We start from the raw sequence: 13025 nt of genomic DNA, 5'->3' as shown, positions 1-13025 counted from the left end.
TCTCTGTGTTGTCCTGTGATAGAATGGCGACCTGTTCAGGTTGTACCCCACCTCTCACCCACCAGCACCAGAAAAGTGCAACAGCAAAAAAATGGGTGAATGAATTCTTGAAGTATTGTTTGTCAAATGATCTCATCAGCTGATGATGAGTCTGTCTGAATCAAAGAACCATAAACACCTGGGAAGTTAATAGCATAACATCTTCAGCAATACATCACAACTGACACAGAATCCAATAGGTGAATCCATTCTTATCAAAGCAGTTGATCTGAAGGAATGATAGAGCTGGCAGCTAGTCAGACCAACCCCACCAACAGTCTGCTGCGAAGTCCAAAACTGTCTATATCACTACCACAGAGCCATATCACCATGTAAATGCCATTAATTTTACATTTAAATTAATAAAGTAAGCTAAAATGGCTGTGGTACATCTTTCTGCTCCAGGTAAGGAAAATATGATTGATGATAACCTACTTCACAGATCCTCACTTCAAAAATCATTAAATAAACATTAAATAAATCCCTTTAAGATTAGAAACACACTCTGTGTCACACTGTGCAGTTTGGAGCCTACAACTAGAATATACTCTAACTGCTTCAATCAGGAAAAAAAGGTTCTAGATGCAGAGGACAGATTGTGTGATGATTTCTTTTTGAACATAGTATATATTATAGAAATATATTGTAGTGAATAAGACAAATATTACATCAGTCTAAGCATATCCAACATGAAAAACAAACATATGCATAAATTCAGGGAACATCAAAAAAACAGCAAAGCATTTCTGAACGGCCCAGTTAATGTTTAACTGTAAAGTGGACTAACGACTGTACACAAATCCAAAAAACAGCATGACCTCCACAGCAGTTTAATCTGTGCGTTTCTGTGTGTGTTAGAGGACTTGATTTGGGAGAAAACTGTGAACCCAAAGGTGTGCGACGTGAGCTGGACACTCACCCATCTTCCCCTCGGTCACGACTTTCTCGGCGTACATCTGTGCTCAGGAGAAATCAGAGCAGCAATAGACGATGATAAGAGTGGTTTCCCTCGTCCCTTCTTCTAAATAACCACGCTGGGCAGGTGGGCTGAGCTACTGTGCCTCGTATTGTACTTTTGAAAACCTAGAAAATACATCACATAAAACAAAAATGTTACAAAACAACAGTAAATATTTACTGAATCAAAACCTATATAAGAAGAAAAACTGGGGCTTCCATTTGTTTGTTTTTTTTGCATTCCTCTGATTTTTGTCCATGATGACAAAGTACATTTAATTAGTTCAGCTCCTTAAAGTGTAACCAAGACAATTTTTGAAAAAATACTTGATGTCAAGGGACACTGAGGGAAAGGTTTTTGTGTGGGATAGTTTAAGTTCACCTATTAAAACATGGGAAGAGGGAAACTGGTTGGTGACCCACAATTACCGGTACTCACTTTAATCCCTTTTAGCATGTGAACTGGTTCAGAGTTCGTATGATTAACAGTGTCTTCCACACACAGAGCCACCAAGCTAGTTCACCATTACCTATCCTAGTATAGAAAGTATTTACTGTATAAATCAGTGCATCTATGTTTGTTTCGTATGTCTGTCTCTGTCATCTTGACCCCAGTTGGCCATGACAGAAGGCCAATCACACTGAGCCTGCTTTTTTGGGGAGGTTTTTCCTGTTAAATGGGAGATTTTCCTTTTCACTGTCGTTGCATGCATGCTCTGTGTGATGCATTGCTGTGGAGTCAACATGCAAGTTAATGTCTACTGTTTATTTCTACTCCACATGCATCCAGGATGAGCGAACCCTGTGGAGTCAATGACTGGATGTTATCAGCTGGTTTTCATTGGAGGGAAAATGTTTAACCAAACTTTCATTGGACTGTGTGATGTTTTGTGAATTGGCACTACTGAAATAAACTGATTTGAGCTTAATTAAATTGAAAAATCAGTACTGCCAGGATAGCAGAGAACAAGATGGGGGCATGAATCTGAGTGAATCTGTTATGCGTCATACATGAACATGGGCTACGATGATGAAAGCAAGTAGTATTTGAACATTAAGGCAGCACTAAGGGAGTTAAAAAACCTACAAGTCCAAATGAAAATGTGGAAAGAAATGTAACAAGCTGGTATTTTACAACTTTGCTGGCTTTTGGGCTGAGGTGAGAGCTCTGAACTTTATCACATACATTACTCCCCAGTATCTGGGATTGGTTATATAGTAGAGCTTTGAGGACAGCACCATTCTACCTCATTTTAATTTGTTTAAAGTGAATATGTGACTTATTTCTAGGACATATGCAGTGATAATCACTCTATATAAAGTATAGCAAACTACAGCAGAGTTTATTAATGATGAGCTGAAAAGCAGAACATCTTAAGTACTGCTTGATCAGCATAATCAGCTAAGTTGCACAACTGATAATCAGTTTAATTTCAAACCCAAGTTGGGAACTGATTTCTACATTTATGGCCGTATGGAGGCTATGTAGGCATAAGGAAAAACTCATCCATGTAAATTGGGCTCAGTGATGCTTTTAAGCCATTGATCAGGGTCAGCCACTCTCAGATAATTGATAAGTCACAATAAAATGAATGAACTTCAACCATGGGATGCACGTAAAAAGACAGCATGTAAACTGGGGAAATACAATCTGCCTCTTCTGGTGTTAGTAATGGTTGGTGTCAGGGAAAGTGTCTCCTTCCAACCCTGTTTAATTAATACATGGATGGGTTGTTGAATAAACTAAAGGCTATAAAACTGGATGTATTATCTGTAAAACTGGTTAATCATTTTCGAGTATGCTGATGATCTGGCTCAGTGGCGGCCGGCCCATAGGGGGCGCTGGGGCACCGCCCTCCCTGATAAGAAGAGAGAAACGTAAAATATATTTTTAGAAATTAACTCATAAATGTCAGTTTTACTCTCTAGACTGTGTACCTATAAGCAAAACAAATTATATAAACTACATTTCCCTATCTACTGTCATTCATTTGTGGATTTCCACAGACAGACTCCTACCGTCTCTGTTCTTGGGGCGCTGATCAGACTGACCCACATTTGCAGAGAATCTGTCAATCATGTACTATTGCTAGGTGAATTTAATGGCCAATCAGCGTCTCGGAACTTTATGGTCTTGGGGCGCTGAAAATACTGCGCTTTAACAGGCTTCTGCACCCAAGCGCAGGTGCAGACAATTAGAGGGAAGATGGCGAATGTAACGACCGAGATGCAGCTTCCACCAAATTCGGTGAGATCCTTATTTATCTACCCGTTTGCCAGAAGAACATCCCTGTTGTAGGATATGAACATTTCCTGTCATGGTTATTGTGACTGTGACGAATCCACCTCGTCGCTTAAAACAACCTCTCTAACTTTGCGCGCCACACACACATTCCTGTTATACTGTGTTTGTGAGGACCAATACACTCGCGCTGAGCCCAGTAGCTCCATGAACTTAAAACACACAAGCTGTCCTGGTTACCTGCTGCGTATTGAGGGTGCACACTTAATATTTCAGTGGGGTTAGCCGTGTGTGTGTGTGTGTGGGGGGGGGGGGGGGGGGGGGGTGTACGTGTTTATGCTACGGGGACTTGTCATCTTCAGTCTGGCTGCGTCTTTGCTGGGTTCAAACCCAGTTTGGTGTAATTGAATAAGTCAATGAATCTGTGTAAAAGAATTAAGTTGTAAAAATTATTTGTTTTTGTACATCAATTGTTTGTGGAGGTAATATATGGACAAAACTGATTAATGAGAAGAAATCAGAAATAAGAGAGCCTGAGGGTAGGGGCTTAAACTATTTAATGAGGGCTGTGGGAAGAAAAGCGGCAATTTTTGTTTTCTGTTTCTTTGTTACATTGCTGGTAACTGGAGGGAGGCTGAGGCCCAGAGTATCTTGTATATGTTTAGTTTCTTTTGCACGCTGTTTTGAGTTTTTGAGCTCAATAAATCACCAACACCGGTAACTGAGACTGGATTCTTGGAGGCCAAAGAACCCCGTCACAGTGACCCAAATCATCACTGTTACTGTTATTATATAGTAAATTAAATCATTACTGTTAAATTGTATGTATTGTCCAATTGTTTATTTGAATTCTTATTCCGGATTAGTTGGAGACATACACTAGGCTATATCAGCCCCACCAAAAATATTTTTCACCAGCCGCCACTGATCTGGCTGTATTCTCTCCCATCGGTTTTGGCTTTCAGCAGCTGGTAAATATCTGCTTTGGCTATAGGCGTGGATATGACATGCAGCACAGCATGTATTAAGCAGGGCTAAAGGGGAACGGTGTCCATGTGACACTTAGAAAATAACTGTCCATTGGTCAGGTTGGTTAGGAACAACCTTTGGCACAAGCACACTTTAGAAGATTCTTCAAATCTGATGTTGCCCCTTCAGTAAATCCAGTTTAACATCAACCTGGACTGATATGGTGTCAACCAAAGGAAAAGCCTCTGACCAGAAATTTACGCCTTCAAGCTTGAGTAAAATTTGTCAGGCTTCATGGAAAAATTGAATGACATCTGCGGGGAAAGGAATATGCACACATAGGCGTTGAGGTGAGACTGTGAAACCTAACACTGTACCAGCTGCTAAGCACGTTGATGGTAGCATAATGCTGAGGGTCTGCTTTGCCACAAGGGAATTAGTAGACTGCTTAAAGCGGATAGAAACATCATCCTTCATCTCTCTCCTAATCATTCTACTTCTTCTTAAATAAGCAGCTTGGAAGTGGAAGCATAGGGACATTTGAGTGTTTTATAAGGTCAACAATCACAACTCATATTAAACAAGACTTAAAATGTGTAAAAAGACCAGCTACGCATGTGGAATAGATCAAATCTCAGTCTTATTGAATAGATACAAAACATGATTCAAAGCCATCTTATTGTTTAGAAACTGAAAGATTTAGATCAGCTGATAGTTCTAATTCTGTGAAGTAGGAGTGGTAAAAAAAAATCCAGCTAGATGTGGTTCCAGAAACCAGTTGCTGTTTGCTGTGGACTTCCGTCTATGTGCATAATATGTTAGAAATATCATAATCATACCGATTTAATATAACATATTTAATTATCAAGGTAAGTGTTGCACACAGTTAGGATAAATCAAATGTTTGAAATGCAATTGAAGCCAGAATTATAATTTAGTCTTATTTCTGTAAATCCTGTTTTATTGGATATTTATTCGCTTAATTTAACCAGAAATGACTTGTTAACTATTAATTACTTAGTAGTAAACTATACGTTTTCTTCAAGGTACTCACCTGTATTCCTTTATAGCAGGTGGATTTGGGTCTTTTTTCCCTTTGAAGTTAAATAAAATTGAAAAATGTGAAAAACATAACCCACAAATAACTAAGTTTGAGCCCCAGTGGGGATAGATCCCTTTTTTTTCAGTATATCCTCTCTTTTCCTCTCTTCACAGGTTACTGACCCCGGAGAAAGAGAAGAAAAAAAAAAGGAAAAAAAAGTGAAGCAACGTTTCTTGCCAAAGTTTGGTCCGTTTGCATCAACCAAAACCACCAGCGCCCGCTTCTAGCTGTAAGAACAACATTTGGAGGAGTGGGGGGGAATTAAAACGAGCTTCCTGGAGGTTTTTTACTTGAAGTTCGTCCTTCGCTCTTTTCTCTGCGGTCTGCTTCTTCTGGGAGCGCTCTGCTGCGCACGAGAGGGGCGCGAGTGACGTCACGGTCCCTGAGTGGACGAGGTGTGCATGAGAGCTGTACCTGTGACGGACACGCTGTCCCCACCTGAAAACAGCAGCCTAATTAAACAGTTTAATAGTGATTCAGGCAGTGTTTCACTCAGCAGGTGCGCAGCTTGGTTCACACACATTTAGAAGGCTGTGAGAAAAACACAAAAAGCAAATCTAACTCTTATGAAGCAGTTTCCTTCTGATGATGACATGAAACGATTGACAAAAGCCAAGTTCCTCGTTGGTAAAGCAAACAAAGGGGAAGCTGAAGCGCTTAGACACTTTTGCCCTGGAGACAGAGAAGTGAACAGACACTGATAGAAGACAACAGAAAAAGCACCAGACCCCTGCAGAAACATTAACTAGAGAAAAGGACTGTGGAGCTACAGGAAGATGGACATCAATGGTGGGCTCATAGCACATCAACAAAGCTACTGCTGCTTACTTATCATTGTTTGCATGAGAGGTAAAAATATTTCTGTTTTATTCCAGAATTATCGAGACATCAATGTGAATTGAATAAATATCATTTTTTATGACACTGTTAGAACTTGATACTTCTCTTATTAACTGTATTTATTTTATGTATTACTACACCTATTTTAACTTGCACAGGTGTTCTAGCTGGTGATTGGTCAGTTCACCTCCCCTCCAGTCCCATATGTGCTGTGGTTGGCTCTTCAGTAGTCCTGTCTTGTTCCTATGACTACCCACTTAGCTCTGACCAATTCAAAGCAGATGGGCCACTCTCTGCTCAGGTAATAAAGAAGCCATTGTTTCTTGTAGCCAGAGTCCTTTCAACGGACATTGCTTACTGTGCAACCTTTGTTTGGTCAGAATTTATAAATATCACCAATGATTAGGTGTTGCTGTTGCTCCAGTAAGTAAAACTATTCAAAAAGCTTCCTGTTAATGTTAAGTGCAATTGTGAAATTAAAAAGTGTTATTTTAATTAGACAGGAGGCAATGAAAAGGGACTGGAATACAAAGTTTTGTCTGAGATGTGGTGTCTTGGAGACAGCCGCTGTATTACAGGAAGGTATGGCAGAAAAACATAAACTCAAGACATTATTTCCAGTAAAATCTAAAGTTTTAAGTTTGTTTGTTTGTATGTGTGTATCAGATATGTGTTCCACAGTGCCGGTATCTTCCCTGATCCATCATATGAGAACCGAGTGGAGTATCTGGGACAGCCTGGAACCAAGAACTGCTCTTTAAGGATTTCTGATCTCAAAGAGTCAGACAGTGGAACCTACGTGTTCTACCTCATTACCAACCATACGACTGAGAAGATGCCTCCACAGACTGGAATACAACTCTTAGTAGCAGGTGAGAATATTCTCTCCATTCTCTCATTATATTTATACATATATATTTTACTCTCTCTTCATTTGGTTTATTAAAAATTAAAGAGATTACATGGTTTAATCTTGCCTCTTTGTCACACTGGTTCTGTTCATTTATTGTTATTATCAATTAGGTTAATCTTTCAGTTAGTGTAATTCATTGCAAGTTTGTTATTTTTTGCCAAAAACATGAGTCCATGTTTGGTTGGCCACTAAAATTGAAATCAAAATATACGACAGTATTGTATTTTTGACTCAGTAAATGAAAAAATCTAAATAAAAAAAAAGCAGTTCAACTAGTTTTGTTTTTGCAAATAATTCTCCCTCTCAGAGACCTTTGTTTGACTCTGTTCATTTCACAGAAAGCAGAAGTGAAACTGACCAATTGTAAATAACAGTTCAAATTAAAAACAAAACACAAAAAACAAGCTGAAGTAACAGTGAAACAGTAACAAATCTTGGAAAACAGTTATGATGGAGTAATTAAAGGTTTTAAAATAGATGGCTGCAGATCATCGCTGCTTCAGACACAAAATGACTCAGCTAATTTTGGGAAGGGGTGTTTTCTTTCTTCCTTTGTTTGACCACAGAGACCTTTCTGTCTAAGTGCAGTATTTGTGTGCAAGAGTTCTGTGGTTTTCTCGTTCCTCATTTTGTGTCATCTCCTTATTCGTCCCATGATATTGTTATCCTCAATCATCTTTTTAAGTCTGCATGTCAAAAGTGGAGCTGAAATACCGTTTTGTTAAGAACAAGTAGGACTCAAGTCTTTAGTTATAAGTCAAGTCATGCTAGCTTAGGCCCCTGGTTTTCAAAGTGGGGGCCGCGGCAAGTGATGTCTAGGTGCCACTGAGGAGGTTCTGTCCAACAGTCCAACCTTGGCTTCAGGAGAAGCCCTGTGATTTTAATCCAGGTATCAAAGGAGTTTGTCCAACCGGTTTTTATCTTCTTTGTGGACCTGAGGACAGCACTCAGATGCTGCACCTATGTAAGAGATAAAGTTCCTCGTGATGCCCTGTAAAAGGGACACTCCAGGAAGTCCAAGTCCTCATTGCCAGTCAGGCTTGTTACCAGTGTATGTTGGAGACTGGCAGAGTGGCCATTGGTCATTGATCCAGGTCAGAACTTTCATGGACATGCTTTTCCAGTGCAATAATGACCTAAAAGGGTTCTGGTTTTTGGACCAACAGACCAAGCATGACCTGGTCCCACATAACTACCGGTACAAATTACCAAGTCACATGTCTATTGCTCTGCAAGGGTGACAACTAATATTCAGTCAAAATGAAAAAATAAATATCCCTGTGCAAGTTGACTTAATATAGTTATAAGTCTTAAATGTTTAAACTGCTAGTATATGTTCTTTGATATAACTAAGATTTGCTTATTATTAAACTCGTGTTTGAGTTATAGTAATATCGGTATTTACTAGTAGATAAGTTTGAAGCTGCTTCTGGTCGTGGTATACACATTTTTATACTTATAGACTGCTAAACCTGCTAAATATTTTTATGTTCATGTGGTTTTGTCCCGGAAAATATGTTCTTTATGGAAAAACCTTTCCCAAACTTTTTTCAGCAGATTCCTTCGGAGCTGTTGCAGTCTCAGCAGGTCCATCCCATATTGTGTCTGAGGGTGCTGCATTAAGCCTGGCTTGTTGTAGCCCAGCAGCCACTGCACAAAGCCAGTTCACCTGGTACAAGAGCACAGAGAGCAGGGTTTTACATGCTGGACAGGTATGGATTATCCGTGACGTCACACCTGAAAAATCTGGAAACTACCACTGCCAAATGAAGACTGGAAATCAGATGCAAAAATCTAACTTTCTGGCCATTAATGTGCATTGTAAGTAAAAAGTAACCTTGAAGCTAATCTATGCAATTGTTAACTTTACTTGAAACCATTCAAAATATTTTTTACTTTTCTTTACTACTACTTGATAAAAAAGTGATATCTAGTATATATTATTTTAAATCTTTAATATTTGTAGCTACTTATTTACCTTTTGCATCATCTTCCTCTAGACCCACCTAGAAACACAAGTATCTCCATCTTAGGAGCCCGAGACGATTATCCTGTGACTCTGACCTGCAGCAGTGAGGCAAACCCACCGGTGGACACCTATGTCTGGTATCAGGGTGAAGCCTGTCGACCGACTGCAGACAAAAGCTTTCATCCAGGAAGGCGAACCAAGGCTACACTAACAGGAAGAGGCCCAACATTCAGCATGGCCAACTTTACCACTGAGACGTGTGGGCAGCACTGCTGTGTGGCACGCAACAGACATGGATCTGACAGCATGACTTTCAGCATAACAAATTCAAGAGGTAGGTACAGTAAATGATGAACCTCTGTTTTAAAGCTAAGAAAATGGTGTACTGAAAGACATTTAAAAATTCTATCGTTTATGATTACAGTAGGGCTGAACGATTTTGTCAAAAGGTGAAATAGTTTGCTTATTCAGAGTCCAGTGTTTCAGGACTTTACTGTAACCTTTGCGTGTAACTTCTACTATCATGCATGGATCTGTGCGATAGTGCGACTTCCTCTTCCCTTTTCATTACCACCACCTAAAGGGCTGGAGGGAGAAATTTAGTGTCTTACTCAGTTTAATTTAACGTGAAAATCTATAGCCTTGCAATTTGAAATGTTTATTTTCCTAAATTGCTGTTATATTGTAAAATCAATTAATTACCCAGCACTATATGTTATCCTTACATAGTAAATAACAAAATACAACAAAAAATTGCATTAAAATAACTTTGATAAAGCTAGTATTTGAGTTGCAATATGTGAAGGGTACTGCTTAAGCATTTTCACCTTACTGTAAATCAACCATGACCTTTTTTACTTGGAATGTTATAGAGCTAGCAAAAATACAGCACATTTGTGAAGTAGGAAAAAAATGATTAATGGTTGGGTAGCTTTTTACAAAATGGAGAACATTAAAGTGGCAAAAGAAAATAATGCAACTCCCTTTCCCTGCCTAATGCACGTTACTAGCAGTATCATATGGGAGAGTTTGTCTTCTGCCAATAAAGGAGATAGGGTTGCCAACCATCTCATGAAAAACAGAATTGTTCCGTATTTAGATATAGACGTACCTATCCCGTATTTAGTGGAAAAGGAATGCACTTTGTCCCGCTGTGTCCTTTGTCCTCAGCATCCCTTCTTCCACTGATGTTGTTGATAGGATTTTTTTTTTAATGAAGAATGTGTGGAACAAATGTTCCACTGAGTTAATTAAAGCTGAGCTTATTTTCAACCTCAATAATAACCTGTCTTGCTCAGAGTTTTACTCTGCTGCACTCAAAGACAAACACCTCCTCATCGCTGCAAGAGCTCAGAGGAAATACAAGTGGAAAAGTAGGCTATAGCCACATGATGTGGCATTGAGCTATTTCTTTTTTTTTCTGTTTTACAACTGTAGCCTACAGTCGTTGCATTCAAGTAAAGGCAATAGGGTCATCTGGCACGCACATGAGGTGTCCCTTTTTTCATAGAGTTGGCAGCCCTAGAATGAGAGCCCTTTAGAGTTTAAAGTATGGTGAGGGCATATAGTTTAAGCTTTGAAAACAACTTTTTAACAACTGTCAAAGACTGGCAGAGATTTACTTTCACCAGCTAAATTATCTTGAACATACAGAGCTAAGATGGATCGATTAAAAATTAGTCCTGTGTAAAATTCACTCAGGCAAATATTCATTCCAATTTGTGGTTGTTATGTGACAAACATTGACAGTTTAAGCCATTTGGCAACCTCTACAAGGCTCTATTTACAGTTTGTAAAATGTAGTTTTCTTTAATCCTCTGCTTTGTACTGTACAGCAAAAACTCCATCAGACTCATTGAGAGGAAAAATGGTCCTAATTGGAGTAACTGTTGGGATTCTGGCTATTGTTGTTGCTACAGTTGCCTTTCTGCTGATGAGGTGGGTCCCTTCTCCTTGTACAGTAATTTGCCACTTTAAACACCTTTATTGTACAATAACAAAGCTGAAACTACTGCATCTACGAGTCAAAAGGGCATCATAAATAAAACAAATGATTCAATTCAGTTTATTTATATAGCGCCAATTCACAACACATGTCATCTCAAGGCACTTTACAATTCAACTAGATCATGCAGTCAAATTGATTCAAAGTTTTTTATCTAAGGTAAACCAGTTGACTGCATTGACTCATTGACTCATTGACTTAAACTGGTAGTTGGTTCCACAGGAGAGTAGCCTGATAACTGAAAGATCTCCCTCCCATTTTACTTTTAGAAATGCTTGGAACCACTAGAAAACCTCCAGATTGAGAGCGAAGTGCTCTGTTAGGAAAATAAGGAACAATCAGATATCTGATGTAAGATTGAGCTTGGCCATTTAAGGCTTTACATGTGAGATAGAGGATTTTAAATTCTATTCCTGATTTAACAGAAAGCCAATGAACAGATACTAGTATAGGGGAGATATGATCTATTTTTTTAATTTTCATCAGAACTCTGACTGCAGCATTTTATGATATGCATGCAAAGTGTGGTAGCTGTTTTGTGCATGAGCAAACTGCATCAACCTGTGTGTGTATAAGTGGTGTTTATGCAATTGTGAACATGCATGACCAAAATAGCTGCAGACTTACAAAACAAAACTGTTTTTGGTTCTGCTTTCAGAGGGAAGAAGAAAGCCAGACATCGCTCATATGTCCTGACTGGGACAACTGTCACAGAATCTTAATGACACAGATTGAAAGCAGACATTTTTTATACTGCAACCCAAATGTGAAGAGCTAATGGATACATGAGGGGACCAACACGTGTCTGATCATCCTGCAACATGACTCCATCTTTGCAGTTACATAATATACCAACTTATTATCGACACAAAACCCAACAATAAGGCTTCATATTCATCTTTTTTAACTAAGGATTTTAATTATAAATTGAATAATGTTTTTGAATAAAAGTAGTTATACATATGTGTTCTTAAAGTTAAAAAAAAAAATTATATACAGTAGATATATATAAATGTGTATGTGTGTACTTTTTTTTTCATTTTCAAGTTGAGATTATTTATTCTCAAAGCACAAAATAAAATATGGAAGTCCAATTAGAGTTTAAAGTATGATTTTCTGTGCAACAATACATAATTAGATATGTAGATTTCCATTATGTCTGACTAAATACAACCAAATATCTGCTACAAAAAAAGTTGAAGTAAAAACAAAATATGTCTATACCTGTTTATCTATTCAAGATAGGAGACATATTTCATGATTGCATCTCCAATTGGAATTTACTAATGAATTTATTTTTGGGGTTTAAATTATCAGTTGATGAAATTGTCCTGCTTTGGCTTTTTTTATATACAGATGAAAGTTGTACTTTGGGTTGGTGTGATATAGTTAGATTTGAGCTGTACATGCCATGTATCAAACCCTACTTAAAGTCCTTTTATAATGTCTTCTAAGTCGAGTTACTTCAGAAGTTGACATTCTGTTAGTAGGACTGTTCATTTTGCTCTTACACATTCTCTGATAAGTCCAAATAAATGAGAAATGAGGCCCTTACACAACTCATTCACTGAAAAAATTAATGCAACCGCTTTTGGCATTTATTTAGTTACTTTATCACAATTATTTTATGTCCTACCCTAACATAAAACAATTGTGTTAAAGTAACTAAATATGATTAGGTGAATGCCAAAAATGGTTGCATTATTTTTTTCGGTGTTGTGTAAGGGCTAAGGGTGTTTTCGACTGTTGCTTTGAAGATAATGATGGAAAATTTAGATTTTAGGCCTCTAATGTTTCATAAGGCATAGTTTTACAATCATGGCAATATTTTAATGTTTTAAGAGCCTAATTCCACCCCAGACCCCAAACAATGTCTCAGTTCCACATTTAGCTCCTTGAACATTCAATAATTTCTCAGGTTAATGATATGAGTGCTAAACCTTTCTTTTTTAACTTAATTAAAACAACTTGTTTGTTGTATTCATTTCA

General features: G+C 38.1%; 2 protein-coding genes across 4 annotated transcripts in view; one reads left to right on the top strand and one right to left on the bottom strand.

Moving 5' to 3' along the window:
• hpn (hepsin) overlaps positions 1-5684 on the bottom strand; it is a 25943-nt gene extending 20259 nt beyond the window's left edge. Inside the window, exons 1-2 of the mRNA XM_038289796.1 lie at positions 5262-5684; positions 959-1122 (exon numbers count right to left, since the gene is read on the bottom strand). Of these exons, the coding sequence (XP_038145724.1) occupies positions 959-995 (37 nt within the window). The 5' untranslated portion in view covers positions 996-1122; positions 5262-5684. The remainder of the gene's footprint in view (positions 1-958; positions 1123-5261) is intronic.
• LOC119786452 (limbic system-associated membrane protein-like) overlaps positions 1-13025 on the top strand; it is a 16873-nt gene extending 3848 nt beyond the window's left edge. Inside the window, exons 1-9 of one of the 3 annotated variants that reach the window (XM_038289821.1) lie at positions 4540-4557; positions 5423-6158; positions 6308-6450; positions 6649-6731; positions 6816-7021; positions 8617-8883; positions 9063-9365; positions 10867-10969; positions 11695-13025. In XM_038289821.1, the coding sequence (XP_038145749.1) occupies positions 6086-6158; positions 6308-6450; positions 6649-6731; positions 6816-7021; positions 8617-8883; positions 9063-9365; positions 10867-10969; positions 11695-11758 (1242 nt within the window). In that variant the 5' untranslated portion in view covers positions 4540-4557; positions 5423-6085 and the 3' untranslated portion in view covers positions 11759-13025. Of the gene's footprint in view, positions 1-4539; positions 4558-5422; positions 6159-6307; positions 6451-6648; positions 6732-6815; positions 7022-8616; positions 8884-9062; positions 9366-10866; positions 10970-11694 lie in introns of those variants that run through there. The other 2 variants (XM_038289829.1, XM_038289812.1) reach the window with 2 other exon arrangements.

This window comes from Cyprinodon tularosa, unplaced genomic scaffold (assembly GCF_016077235.1).
Source record: "Cyprinodon tularosa strain WSP-4 unplaced genomic scaffold, ASM1607723v1 ctg107, whole genome shotgun sequence".
Lineage (NCBI taxonomy): Eukaryota > Metazoa > Chordata > Actinopteri > Cyprinodontiformes > Cyprinodontidae > Cyprinodon > Cyprinodon tularosa.
This window is presented reverse-complemented; position numbering and strand designations above follow the sequence as displayed.